This window comes from Ambystoma mexicanum, chromosome 9 (genome assembly GCF_040938575.1).
Source record: "Ambystoma mexicanum isolate Mex_15411 chromosome 9, UKY_AmexF1_1, whole genome shotgun sequence".
In the NCBI taxonomy this organism is placed as follows: domain Eukaryota; kingdom Metazoa; phylum Chordata; class Amphibia; order Caudata; family Ambystomatidae; genus Ambystoma; species Ambystoma mexicanum.
This window is the reverse complement of record NC_090931.1, coordinates 588,614,252-588,629,103: the sequence shown is the minus strand read 5'-3', so window position 1 is coordinate 588,629,103 and position 14,852 is coordinate 588,614,252. Positions and strand designations below refer to the sequence as shown.

The following is a 14,852-nucleotide window of genomic DNA, read 5'->3' as shown; positions in this document are numbered from 1 at the left end:
TCACAGCTGTGCGCCCTAAGTGTTTGATGAGCATCAGACCCGTGAGTGGACTCATGCTGGATGCAGGATTTAAAATATGCTCTTAAAAGATTTAAACTGTGCCGCATGTTTTAAACTCCTTCGCAAGCTAGGGCCCATTTTACTGTCTCTACGCACTCATACCTTCTCATGCACTGTTTCCCCTTCCTTGTAAAAAGCTCCTAGCACCATAGATTCTTAGCATTGACCCTCAGTTGGCATGTGCATGAGGGGTGCAGGAGAAGAGTTAGGGTGTACCAGATGGGTCACAGCTGTTATTTCATGGAGGAAGGCTGTAAAATGTTTCCTCCTGGGAGTGAGCCACTGAGGGCGCAGTCGGAACTTTAAAGTAGAGGTTATTGGCAATTGAGTAAACTTAAGGTGGGGTTTAGTATTTTAGCATAGATTTAGTACAGGGTTAGAGACCAATCATTTCAAAGCACTGCAGGTATTCTGTCACCGATAGGGCACTCACCAGAGGTGGGAATAGCGCCCTCTAGTGGTGTCCTCCCCTTCATAGTCTGCGATGTTGGCTTTCGGTATAGAAGGTCACACACTTTTATTCATGGATATGACGCTTTTGTTGCGCGCTGAACATGTCTACGTGCACAGTCGCACGTGTTTGCATCATCCTGGTGCGTCCAGTGTGTGTGTGTGATCATTACTTGTTCTGTACAAAGCACACGATCTGTTTGTATCTTAGAACAGATGGTGGGCGGTTGTCGCATAAAGAAAAAGGGGGGCCCATTGTGACGTTTCAATGGCGAGACCAGGGGCGTTGCTAGGGGGGGGGCTAAGGGGGCTATAGCCCCTGATCTTTTGGTTGTAGCCCCGAATAGAATCTCAGGAGCTACAGCCAAAAGACTAGCTAGCCCCCAGTCCCAACAATTCCGACATCAGCTTAGCCCCGGGTCTTTTCCAGACCTAGCAACTCCCCTGGCTGAGACCCTTGCTGAAGAGCACTGTTTCAGCTTTTTCTGGAAACATTGGCAACTTGGTTCTTCTCTCAGTGACTGGGTGCTCGGGGGTTGTTCCAAAGTTGTGCTGCTCTTGATATCAATGTTCTCCATCCCTGCTTCCTTCACTTAACTCTTTGATGCATGGACAGAATTACAAGCGCAGATTTGGCATTGTCGTTTGTGCAATAAGCATATTCAAACACAAATCTAAAGGGTAGAACATTTTTAAATCCATTTGTTCAATGTTATTGTTTGGCAATACCTCAATCGACTTCAATGATATTAGCCCCTTAAGTGCCAAGGACGAGTATGCTCGTCCTTTTTGCATAGACTTGAATTATAGTCTGGCACTTTATTGTCCCAGCAGTAGCCTTGTCAGTGTGTTATCATTGATAATGCCAAACCGGCTGGATGGAAGGCTTTGTATATGTCTAAATCACTAGCATTGTTTGACAGCCCTCCGGACCAATCCTTTACAGCCTGGCATTGCAGAAGGGAAACACCATTGTATTCAAATCAGACTTGGACTCAACCCAGATGGGGAAGTCCTGCCTACACTTCTAGGTCACATCCCTTCTGCACGAGCACACAGACAGCCTCCTGATGATAGGCTCTTCAATTGTGCAATGGAGGTCTGCAGATTTCCCCAACTTTCATCCATTTAATCCAGGTGCACCCACCATGAACTTAAATGGCTCTTCGGCGAGTTTCTGCAGAGCCTGCCCAAAGGATCTCCTTCAGGACTGACCTCTTGGCAGATCCACTGGAACCCAGGTGCTCTACAGGTGTGATTACTCTCCTCTCGTGCTGCCTTTCCTGGCAGAACCCTGGCCCTAAGAACTTCCCGTCCTTTGAATAAACGCAGCGCTTAACACAATTTAATGTGCAACCTTTACAAGTGATGTTTTTAATATTTCATTTGGCAAATTCTTACAGAGATGGACCTACACCTAGACAGTGGGAATTGTGTGTCATTTCAGTTTTGATCTATTTGTAAAATGCTAGAGCCTAGAAGTGGTCTTCAGAAGCACGGGGCGGTTACTGCAGCATACAAGGTATAACCCTCGTTTCAGTGCTGGCCATTTTGTGTTTCAGACCATCCTACGTGACATTATTCGCTTCCTGATGGTGTACGTTGTCTTCCTCTTTGGCTTTGCAGCAGGTAAGGAACGATGTGAAAGCCTGGCTGATGGTGGAACGGTTTGGGTGTGTTTGACCTTTTTTTTTTTTTGCTCGCGGCAAACTGACCGCGATTTACCTGCTCGGGGCCCAATTTAAACGCACAAGCATTTTTTAAAAAAATGTTTGGTACCCGCCTCAAATTTTAAGAACTCAGTGGACACCCCTGCACCCCCGAAATTGCAAAATATCAAAAATGGGGAGCCAGGGAAACCCCTGCAACCCCCGCTCTCCAGGGTTGATATTTTGCAGCATATGTGACCAAATTGCCCGAAGGCCAAATCACCAATGGAAAATTCAATCAAATTGGTCATTAGGTCAATTGTTTTAGGTCAATTGACTAATACCGGTGGAACGCTTTATTCCTCTCCATTACCTACCATCCCCTGCCTAGATTCTGAGCATGGCGACATTTGATGTCAGATAACATAATTTGGCAGGTGTATTTCTAAAGCTCAGACTCAATCCACAGGGGTATCTTGGCACTATAGACAGATAACAGACGTTTATTATCACACAACTCACATGGTACTCATTTTATCGACCTCAGAAGGATGAGATGCGTTGCGCGGAGCTGCTGAGATTTGAACCTGTGACCACAAGGCCAAACACAGATACTTGTAGGTGATGGGGTAGCTGTGGATTCAACTCACCCAACAGTCAATGGAAGGAAAGGCAGTCTCCCCCTTCTGCCGAGGCTCTGTATAACTTGCTGTCGTTGAATTTTCTCCAGACGGGAACCACCATCTTGTCTGCAAAATCTCACATGCCTACGTTTTCAGCCCTGTTTCTAAGAACTATTTGCAATCCTCTCCCGCTGTGTGCCCTATCGGAAAGTCTGTTTTTCTCTTGTCATACCAACCTGCTTGACCCTTTGGGGTGAAATAAGTCACACCATCACCAATGGCGGGAAGAATGATGTGAGCTATTTTGTAATCCGAAAGAGACAGAAAGGAGACAGAGAGTTACAAAGTGTGAACAAGAAAGAGTGAGAGACATGCATTTCTTTCATGATGTATGGTTTAAAAGGTAAACAACCTTATAATGACATGAACATGTTTCACAGCAACTCGCATGTTGACAAATGTGATCTAAGTGTTGTACTTTATTATACGTAACTAGAACATACACGCTCTTTTATGAAGCATTGTGTTGTGTTTTGTGTTCCCTGCCTTGGTCCTGCATGAATGCTAAGTTGCATGAAACAGTTCCTGATGGAATGTTATGCCTGTGGAGGAATGTTGTGGTGTGAGTGGCCCTGCAAGCTCCATGCATGTCAGTTGGAGTGAAGCAGCCTATGAGAGAGGAGGCCGGCGGATGGCTCCTGTGTACCTTCCTACTTACTTACCCTTGGACTTACCTGATGTATATACCTTGTCACTGGAACTTAGTAAAGAAGTTCACTTACCTTACCTGAGTATCAGATCTTTCTTTTCACCCCGCAACACATTGTTTGAAAAAAGATAATAACAAAATATTTGATGAAATCCTAATACCCCTAATCATATGAACCTCTATTAGACACTCAGGGTGCCACGGGTAATAACCACAGAAAAGTCAAGCTTTATGAAACATGCAGAGTATCACACAGAGGCTCGACTAACGGCTGTGGAAAGGGATGCCAGCCATGTGGAATAAACGGCAGTAAAGAAGGCAGTCGGGGGCTGAGCCATTGACACCAGTAAAAAGAGGGGGCTCTAGTCATATGTGAACACCGATATCAAGGTTCATGTCTCTGCCGCAAGCCACCATTTGCCTCTGCCCCATGCGCAGAACCAAAAAGGAGGTAGAACTGCTACTGCCAAGGATCATCACCAATTTTTGTCAATAAATGAAGCAAAACAAGTAATTTACATTGGGGAACCTGGTATCGTAGTACTAATGGATTGAATCCCTTAGTTCATAACCCATGAAATTGTCCAGAAGGGAAAAAGAAACTCGCACACATCAAAGACTGTGGATATACATAGTTTGTATTGAGACAAAAACATCAAAACACAATTGTGACAAAAATATCATCTGCCCCATACGCAGCCTGCCCACTGTATCCCCGCCCAACAGCTCGAGCACCGTCCTCATCAAGAAAGTCACAACGTCCAAACTGAGGGTGACATGGTGGTGTGTGGAGGCCTAAATGTGAGAACAGGCACAGAAACGGAGTGAAGAACAGCATACTCAGTGGTCGAAGTGGGCAGGAGAGATCAGGAGCGGTGCTCCTCTACTTCTTTTAATTACGTTTTACCGTTCCTGTACTTTTTTTTAATTTTTAAACGTTCCGGAATGGTTTCGTTTTAAAATAAAAGTGTAGGAAGAAGTTGAAACTTGGACTTTCAGTGCTCTGCACTGGACTTCCCTTAAACAGAAGGTGCATGTGTTTTGGGGTTTGTAGTGTGCATGGGAGGGGACGTGGCAATGGGGTTTGTGGGGAGCAGGGCAGGCCCGTAGGGAACATAGTTCCACTACTTCTTTTCGTACACTTTCGCCCACTGAGCATACTCCACCTGCCCTACCAAGAACACATTGCAGCGCTGAGGCAATTACACTGCCATGATCCATCACTTCATATATCAACCTTGAAAGAGGCTTCAAACAATACAAGAAATGTTTCTTCCGAGAATGTAAACGAGAACAATAACGAATACACACAATTAAGTTATTCATTAAAAGAAATGAATGAATCCTGTAATTCAAAATGCACTTAATTCTAATTTATATAATAATTGTATTGCATATGTTAATTACAAATAAGTATTATTCTGTAACAAATTGAAACATACATTGACAAGGAAACTGAACATGCTAACACTAACATCTAAGATGTACGTGTGCAATAAATATAATACATAACCAAAATTACCAATAGCGGACAAAATCACTTGGTCAAATAACAAACATTAATCAATATATGACAAAAAAGTGCAAACCATGTAATCAATATTAAACACAAATGATATAGAGAATATATGACAAAATTCGATTGGTTAACAAAAAAAAACACTTTGGGCCAGATTCTTAAAATATATTGCAAATGAGAGGAGTGCAGAGATTGCACTCATCTCCTATTCGGCCCACTTTCAGAAATGCTCAGGTCACAAAGGTGACATGAGCATTTCAGGAGGGGCTGGACAGTGGCGCAAAGATGCACGGTCCACCCCCTTTCCATACATTAGTGGCGGTAGCGTGCGCGCAACACTGATTTGTGACAGGCTCCCGGCAACCACGTGGTGGTTGGGAGTGCATTTCATAGGGACGGACCCAGCAAAGGGCCCGTCTCTGTGAAATTAACGCAAAAAAAGCATTTCCATTCCTGTTTGGGGGATGGAAATGCGAGTGGGATAGCCGCGGTTTAAACTGCGGTTGTCACACTTCAAAAACAAATCATGACAGGGTAAGAAATGACCCAGCCATGATTTGCACATCCCTGTATGCCTCTTTCAAAAGGGAAAGGCGGGATGACTGCTATTTCCACGCATTCCGTTTGCAAATTTGGGATCTGCTTTTAAATAAATGTCCTGAAATGCCTCCTTATTTGTGCAAATGCGCAAAGGAGGAAAAATGGCATCTGCTTTTGAGCTAATTTGCATACCCACTATGCTTTGCTGATGTTTCTCTGAACTGGTGGTGTACTTCCAGTGATGGTTACTAGGTGGCATTGTAGAATGTGTGACTTGGCTCAAATGAAATATTACACTTTCACATTTCAGGTAGAAGGGTTCTATTAAGTCTTTTTAAACCCACCATAATTTAGCTGGTATATATATATATATATATATTTATCCTTGACAAAACCTCATCAAACTTCGCAGGATCAATCTGACAGGGCCATATACTTTTTTGGCAAAGTTTTGCGAGGATTCGTTCAGAGGGGGCGAAGTTATAAGCTGCCCAAAAAGTGCTCTTCCTATGGGCTGAGCAACTTAACCATAACTACAAGGCCGACACCGCAGGCCCTGTGATATATATTAGTTGCAGCAGAATTCCTCCTCTGCCAAAAAGCAGCAGCACTCACTCCAGTTAATTTAAAAATACTCTGACCCCCTCAGAAATTAAATATCTTCTTTATTGGCTCCATGTGGACAACACGAACATCACAACACAAACTATGTGTTTCACCCCACCCTACGTGGGCTTCGTTGTGCATTGTCAAGCGAGAGAGAGCTAGATTGACGTCTGATAAACAAGTTACAGCTAGTAAACCTATATTACATGAGAGGTAATGAGTCAAAACGCCTCTCAAGTGTCTTGTAGCATCTACAGCTTAAAGCATCTTTTCCTGTTGTTTCAGCTCTTGTAACATTGACTGGCGAGGCACCTCCAGAAGTTAAAAACGGGACTGCCGCGGAGGACGCAGAGGAAGCGGAAGGTGGTGGCACATACAGCGGCCTCTACATCGCCTGCTTGGAACTCTTTAAGTTCACCATCGGCATGGGCGACTTGGAGTTCAACGATAACCTACGGTTCAAGCACTTCATCATGTTCCTGCTGATCCTCTATGTGGTGCTGACGTACGTCCTGCTGCTGAACATGCTGATCGCCCTGATGAGCGAGACAGTCAACAAGATCTCCAGCGAGAGCAAGAGCATCTGGAAGCTGCAGGTGAGTGGCCAGGCCAGAATCATAGAACAGAAAAGCTTGAACACTGCTCAAGATGGCTGCCCTTCGCTTGAATTTCCCAGAATGGAGCTGTGGTCCTTTTTAACTATTTAATCTTTTATAATACACTTAAAACTGGAGACAAGTTTCTAAGCATGGGACTAGGATTCACACCTGTGTTGCTCTGCGTTATCTTGCTTCCAAGGCAAACACATTGCCCCAGGGCTATCTTCTCGGCCCTTACAAGGAAGACCATTTAGGTCCTTTTCCACGTATGAATTGTGTATGTCTTTCGGGTCTCAACGAGTTGTGTTGACCATTTGCTGCATATCACGTGTGGTTGCCACCGACATTTAGGCACTGTTCGTTCTTCTAGGAGCTCCCGCAGACAGATATTTCCCAGCACAACAGACAAGGTCCAGTTTTTGAAGCCCAACATTTTAGCCTCAAACTTTTTCATTTTCTCATAATCTCCTAGATCGGCTGGATTTTTACATTGCAAACTCCAGTTTCAGCATATAAATTCAAATAATCATGAGTTGTGTTGGGTTTACATTCATAACTCTGGTACTAGCATGTTTCTGGAATAAAGGCAGAGGGCGGAAGCATCTTCTACAGGATTAAATCATTCCAACAAAAAAGTCACTGTAACTGTATGAAAGCAAGGCAGGAGACCAGAAATAGCAAGCAACCCGAAAACAGCCTTATGCAACTGTGTTGCAGGAGCCGAAATTGAGAACTTGAGGGATCATGCAAAAAACACCCTGGAATCCAGCCAAAATGAAAACTCAGCCAAATATTACATCCGCTAATCTCTCGCTATCCACCGACCTTCTTTAACCAGACTTTTCTCCCTAGAGGGCCATCACCATCCTGGACATCGAGAAGAACCTACCACTCTTCCTGCAGGACAGGTGGAGGTCCGGAATCGACATCAAGCTGGGCAAGACGCCAGACGGGACGGTTGACGAACGACGCTGCTTTAGGTAAGGCTCAAAATGGGGCCGGTGAACGGAGATCCAATTCTTCTGCGCCATGAAGCGGCTTCCCAGGGGAATGGCATTTTCTAGAATTATGCCAGGAAATAAGAGACATTCCTAGTGCTGAGATACGTCAAACAGACCAATGTTTCAGCAAGCACTCTGTAATGACAATATGCTACAATCTCATGGATGTTCTATATTTAATGGGAGGGGCATTGTTTTATAGCTAAGATGGATGCATTTGTTTTATTGGTGTTTTATTTATTTATTTTTCATTTTAATGGCGTTTTTGTAATGCGCCGCACTGAGAGCAAGCTGCTTCAAAGCAGTTGGGTGAGCTGAACAGTGTGAGTAGTATACGGATCACGACGCACTCGAAGGTGGTCATAAGGGATATCTTACGCACTCCAAGCACGGGACATCACAGGCTTGTATAGTTTGCCACCTGCAAATAAATCGCTTCATAGTGCCTCAATATAGCTTCCCATACAGAGATTTATGGAATTCCAGGCACAGCAAGAGTATAAAGACATGAAGCCTAGGCTGAGTATTAATTGCGCAAGGAATTGCTGTGATTTTCTTAAATTTTCATCCAATACGTCTCCTAGAACTGGCACCATGCGGTGACATCTTGAATCCTGGAGCATACTGAATGATGTCTATGCAGCTCGTAAGCCCAAATGAGCCCACTGCCTCACTTAAACGATTTTTATATGTCCACAATTCTCTGATGTAGGCCTGTGTCTCTCAAATCCCTATTTTCCATGTATTACAGGAGTCAACACTGCAATGAGAGGGGCTGTCTTTCTGGGGTATTTTCTGAGCTATGTAGTTGTGCATTGTATGCAAAAGGCACTGGTCTTCGATATAACTTTAATCATGATTGGTTTCCTCTTGAAAATTCCCACTGTCGCTAACAGAGATTTCCCAGGGAAGGGTTATATGTGATTAAACCCACAACAATTACAGAGTGGTACATTTCATTGCGTTAAAAAAATGCCGAAAAACACCATTTTTTTATTTATTTGGGGGGGTTGCCCTTATAACTCCAGCTGAACCCCATACCAACCCATTTTAACCCCTATACCCCACTACCCTTTATTATTTAATTAATGTTTGCAGTGTTTTTAGGTATTATGGTCCACTCTGAAATGTACCACTCTGTTAGGTTTTAGACATATGGGAAGGGCTGCTTTGGGATAGCAGCACCCATGAAGTGCCCGCTGAGTGTTACAAGAGAACCTTTTAACTTCCACGTAGTTTACATATGAAGCCCTCTATCGATGTAGTATGCGTGCATGAGCTTTGGGTGCCTCGTTGGAGGTCATCCGATAGGCCACACCCTCTGTGAGCTGCCCCTGGTCTAATCTTCTTTTGTCTGCCCACAGAGTGGAAGAGGTGAACTGGAGTGTCTGGAACCAAAACCTCTATCACCTGAATGAAGAACCTGGGCAGGGGACAGAGGAAGAACTGAAGATCTCCGGCGCGGCAGACAGTCCTCAGAGAGGTGAGCAACCAACGTCGATTACGACACACGGACCCAGAAAAGGGAAACGCCGAGCTCCCGCTACCAGAGTCTGACTGAGAGCCGTCTTTTGATTTCTTCATTTGGATGAGTCACAACTGCCAGAAATTGACAAGTGCAAGCTGTATTTATTCAAATGAGATACTGTAACAAAAACTCTTGGGGCTACCGAAGGCTCATAAGTCTGGGCACCAACAGCTAATAATGTCCTGGCTGAACCTCTGCCTATGCTAAACAGCTGGTTTATACGGAAATTGCCACCGCAGCTAAAATCCCAAAGACTCATAGACAGTGTTACCACGGTGTATTTTCATATGCAAAACGTATGCCGAATAAGTGTTTAGATATAGAAACTGGAATCCCCTGAAATCAGTTTAGTTGCTCCCACTCACTGCTCCCCACCAATAGAGCAACGTTTGCATTATTTCTGATGACTTCCTAGCCAATCCCTGCAGAAGATCTCCACGACTTCCTCATGTTTGACCAATGATCTCAGGCAATTGGAAGAATGGACCAATGTATGCAAGGATGGATAGGTAGATAGACAGCTTGGTGATAGCAAGATGCATGACTGATAGATGGAGGATGGATTGGTCAAGGGACTTTTGGATGGCCAGATACATCTATTGAGAGATGGATGGACAGACTGTTAAGGGTTGGATAGAAGGTTGAATGTATGAATGGCCAAGTGGAAAGATGACTATTGTCATGATGGATGGGAGAATGTAGGCATGTAAGGATAGCCACATGGGAACGAATGAATGTGGAAAGACTACTGTAGGCATTGGTTGCCGGCAAATAGGAACTTCTGACTGATATGATGGAAGGTTGCACGAAGAGGTGAATGACGGATGTAAGTAAGGGAGATGGATGAATGGGAGGATGGGTAGGGAGGTGGTGGCTAGATGAAGGGGTAGATAGTTGGATGAGCATATGGATGGATAGACAGATACCCAGGTAGCGGGATCGGTGGCTCGAGGAACAGATGCAACAGGGAAGAGAAAGACAGACATTTAGCTGGTCCAGGTGAGATGGATTAGTGGCTACCTGGTTAGGTGTCTATATGGAAATGTACATAGACACATTGGATGGATGGTTGAGATGGGCAGATGGATGCATGACTAGATGGACAGGTAATGAAGGACGCAGAGGAAGACATTGGTATCTGATCAGATTGATATGAGATAAAGTGTAGAAGAATGGGAGGGATGGGAAACTTCAACCATATTTTTTCAAGCTATGATAGCGCAACATTTGGAAAGGGAGTCAAGATGCTGAAACAGATGGAAAGTCAGCATTTCAGTCTGCAGTGTCCAGGTCAACTTAACCTCACCTTACTATGGCCTGTTATAAGAAATGCAACCAAAGATCAGTGCACGACATGCGGTTCAGCCAACACCTCCCAAAGCCTATGTAGGCAAGCAGTTCGGGGTGGCAGGTGCATGTTCCATCCACCAAGGAGCATGAAATGGCACCAGAATGGTTTATGGTCTTTGCATCTAATGCCATTCCATCGACATTTTTCCATCTAAAAAATGTCCATCTGATGCATTTTTCTTTTTCTTTTTTTTTCCCTTTTTTTAGGGGGGCCCAAACCCCCATTTCTTACCCTTTAAAATGTACCTGGACCAAAATTAACCCTTTACCTCTCAAAATGTGCATTAGATGGAAATTCTTTAGATGGAAAAATGTAAATGGAATGGCATTCGATGCAATGACCAGATACCCACCAGAACTGCTGCCATTTTTTGCTCCGATGAAATCCTGGGCTTCAATTTGGTTCTAATGAAACCTGTGTGCATTGGATTAATCAACTCATCAGTCATGTTCTGTGGTAGTGAATTTGGAGGGTCAATCCTGTGGGGCCCTTAAACTAAAATCGTGGAAAGAATATAGCCCCCCCCCCACATCTCCTTCTACAATCATGCTTTTACGTCAAGCTGCAAAGGAGAATCCCAAGTTAGTTGTGCTCACTCCAGCCATTGAAAAAGTTGTATAAAAGCATTTAGTTCATTTGAACGGGCACTCATATTTGCCTCATGTGGGAACTGGGACACAAGGCGATACGCTGTTTTGCCCAGCATCACTCTTTTGGGAACATGTGCAAAACGGGATTAGAATTCAGGTCTTCTGGTTCCACCGTCGCAAGTGTTGCCACTGGACCATATCCTTTCCCTCTGTGAGTTCATCTGTAGGGGTGAAAGGAGGGCCTTAGGCTGAAATGTGCTGCCTTTGCTTCCTCACCTTATGTGTGAAGTCAGCACCAACCTATGGCCATATCCAAGTGGTCCAGCCCAATTGAGTGTAGAGACCAAGCGCATCCCCCTCAATGTAGGTTGGTTTGTTGGGCCAAATATTGCACTGTTCCACACATGTGTAAACTGGTTGGAGTAAGAGTCAGAGGTTGAAGAAGCTATGCTAGGAGATTTCGTGAAATATTCCAAAAAGTGAGAATAGCAATAATGGGTTAAGGTTGCGGAACATGTCTAGGCGGGAACTCGAGAAATATTCAATATGCCTTAGTTCTAGGAATAACAGGGCTACCGTCCCTTTGCTTACAGGGAACCTGCGAAACACAAATCCATTGAAAAAAGGGAATACATACCTCTAGTTTCCATAGCGACTATCTAAATACATATGTGTGGGGTGTATAAAGCCCAAATGTAGCTGGAAAGCAAGAGAGAAAGAGTACTCTGAGGTAATACCTTCAGCTATCCCTCCGCAAATACGCAAATACCTCCCCTCTCGAGCTCTTTGCTCCTCTACCTCCAACTCACTCAGGGTCAGTCGTTTTTCTAAGAAACGAGCTGGGGGTTGATCTCTGTCTTCGGCTGGGGCCTCCCTCTGAAACAGCCTCCCTGCCACTCTAAAACTTGAGGAGAACCATCTCCGGTTCCGGAAGCACCTCAAGACCTTCCTCTTTTCTTCTGCCTTTGCTCCCCCTCTCCCCTGCTGATCTGTTCTCTCTTGGCACCGTGCACCTGGCCACCCTCTGTCTTTTGGGCCCAGGTACCTGCTCATCCTGTCACCCTCCCGCACTGCCTCCGGGCCACCCTTTGCACTGGGGTCTGTATCTGTACCCATACAGCCCCCCCTTTTTCTTCCTGCACTTATCGGACCTACCCTGTCTGCTGCCTTAAACCTAGCACTTTCCACCTCTCCCCCCTTCCATGCACTTTTCCCCTCTCCCATGCACTTGCGCGTTCTCAATGTCACTGGGCCTAGTAAGATCGCTGTTTTGTTCTCCCCTGTTCCCCTCCCTTGCCTTGTCGCGCTCTGAAACACTTGTGTACGAGTGCGATAGAAATAAAATATCAATCAATCAAAAAGAGATCTGGAAGCTTCCGGCAACCTCTGGGCAATGCTCTTGCACAGTTTTCCAACACACCATGTAAACCTGTTTGTGTATCAGTTGCATTTGTTCGCAGTCCAATTTGAGTTAATGTTTCTCCATCTTGTCTGCCTGTTTTGCAGGGAACGGTTTCAGGAACCTGGTTACTCGGATAAGAGCCGACACGGCGAAGCAGGAAGAGCAAGTGCCATTGAATTCAGTGGTCGCAACTCCTTCGGATGCCAGTTCAGGTGATGCGAGGAAAAGATCCACGGACAGCCTCACAGATGTTCAGACAGCTTGAGATGGACACAGCACAGCAGCGCATTATCACCCGAGAAATGGTGAGGAACGATTAGTCCGATCCTGAGTATAGACATTCAGAACTTCTCCACCTGTGCGGAAAGCCTCCTCCTATCAGACTAATCGGATTTCAGGCAACTTCTGCTTCTGCTGAAAGCCTAGTCCATTCCTACGAGTTGACCTTCAGACAAATTAGGATGCAAGACTTAGCCCAGTCACATGACAAGATGTTCAGCAGTACTCTGCCTGATGAAAGGATCCAGAGTGACATAGCTGGACATTTAGGTGTATTTTTCACTTTGGGGCTATTTCCTTGCCATGGCCCCTATCGCTACACTCATGCTTTTCAGCACTGCTCTTCTTGTCGTTGACATTCAAGAAGATGCACTCATCCAAAGCAGAGCGTTGGTTGCACTCATCCAAAGCAGAGCGTTATTTAACCCATGAAAGTCAGGGTTCCTGCTTTATTTTCGGTCTCTTATGGGAAAAGGTTGGCCTATGCGTCTTTCGGGCATGTATACTGTACGCAAGGACTATTACAGTTTGCTACATTCTCCAAACGCCCCGTCGTCGACCATTGACTGAACACATCTGGATAATCTACCACCACTGAAGATGATGGGTCTGCTTCGATTGCATCCTTGTGTTGGCTTAATATTGTCGTCTCCGCTTGCATGGCTGCTGATACCTTCTGTCCTTCAACAGAGACCTCGCTTTTTGCCTCAACATTCCTTCCAGACTGGAAGAGCCAGTCATGACTCGGCACATGGACCACCATGAAGTACAACACACAGTTGCATTGTTCCAAAACCACAATCTATGCTCTTCAGGTCTTTCTTTTGATTAGGGCCCACACATTCGAAACATTTGCCTCCATCAGCACAGAATGTATGAATCACATTTCCTGTCTCAAGTCTCACACTTTGCCAAAGGAAGCACTTAAACTAAAGTATCTAGACAGCCTCCACACATTTTAGGTAGAGTACCTCTAAAATCTGTGCAGGAGTTGTCTGACAATATGGAGGCCAAATATGTTGTGTCAAATAGGAGCCCATAGCTGACACTACCAGTGATATGTTGAGCACCGGTGGACGAGTCGTGATGTTACATTTATGAGCGGCTGGAGCCACACTGGAATATATATTTGCTTACACTGCCAAAGAATCTTCTGTTTGTAATAAAGTATGTTCAAGAGGAGGCCATCATGACAAAATGAATCCCGAAATCCACAGCTGAATAGAAAAGGTTAGTGTGATAGCCGACGTCTTGCTGGTCTGCTCTTAGCAGCCGAGGCTTGAGAGATAAATGTTATTTTTGTAGGAGAGACTTGAACGATACATGTTACCTTCGTAGGTGAGGCTTGAGCGATACATGTCATCTTCGTAGGCGAGGCTTGAGGGATACGTGTGATCTTCGTAGGTGAGGCTTGAGCGATACATGTTATCTTCGTAGGCGAGGCTTGAGGGATACATGTGATCTTCGTAGGCGAGGCTTGAGCGATACATGTTATCTTCGTAGGCGAGGCTTGAGCGATACATGTTATCTTTGTAGGCGAAGCTTGAGAGATACATGCTATCTTCTTAGGCGAGGCTTAAGCGATACATGTTATCTTCGTAAGCAGGGCTTGAGGGATACATATGATCTTCGTAGGCGAGGCTTGAGTGATACATGTTATCGTCGTAGGCAAGGCCTGAGGGATACATGTTATCTTCGTAGGTGAGGCTTGAGCGATACATGTCATCTTCGTAGGCGAGGCTTGAGGGATACATGTGATCTTCGTAGGTGAGGCTTGAGCGATACATGTGATCTTCGTAGGCGAGGCTTGAGTGATACATGTTATCATCGTAGGCAAGGCCTGAGGGATACATGTGATCTTCGTAGGCGAGGCTTGAGCGATACATGTTATCTTCATAGGCGAGGCCTGAGGGATACATGTGATCTTCATAGACGAGGCTGGAGTG

The 14,852-nt window shown here is 45.0% G+C and overlaps 1 protein-coding gene across 2 annotated transcripts in view; it reads left to right on the top strand.

Moving 5' to 3' along the window:
* LOC138488323 (transient receptor potential cation channel subfamily V member 1-like) overlaps positions 1-14,088 on the top strand; it is a 152,237-nt gene extending 138,149 nt beyond the window's left edge. The window contains exons 12-16 of one of the 2 annotated variants that reach the window (XM_069615210.1): positions 2,073-2,139; positions 6,442-6,752; positions 7,608-7,735; positions 9,121-9,239; positions 12,732-14,088. In XM_069615210.1, the coding sequence (XP_069471311.1) occupies positions 2,073-2,139; positions 6,442-6,752; positions 7,608-7,735; positions 9,121-9,239; positions 12,732-12,892 (786 nt within the window). In that variant the 3' untranslated portion in view covers positions 12,893-14,088. The remainder of the gene's footprint in view (positions 1-2,072; positions 2,140-6,441; positions 6,753-7,607; positions 7,736-9,120; positions 9,240-12,731) is intronic. The other variant, XM_069615211.1, reaches the window with a different exon arrangement.
* Positions 14,089-14,852: the final 764 nt, after the last annotated feature.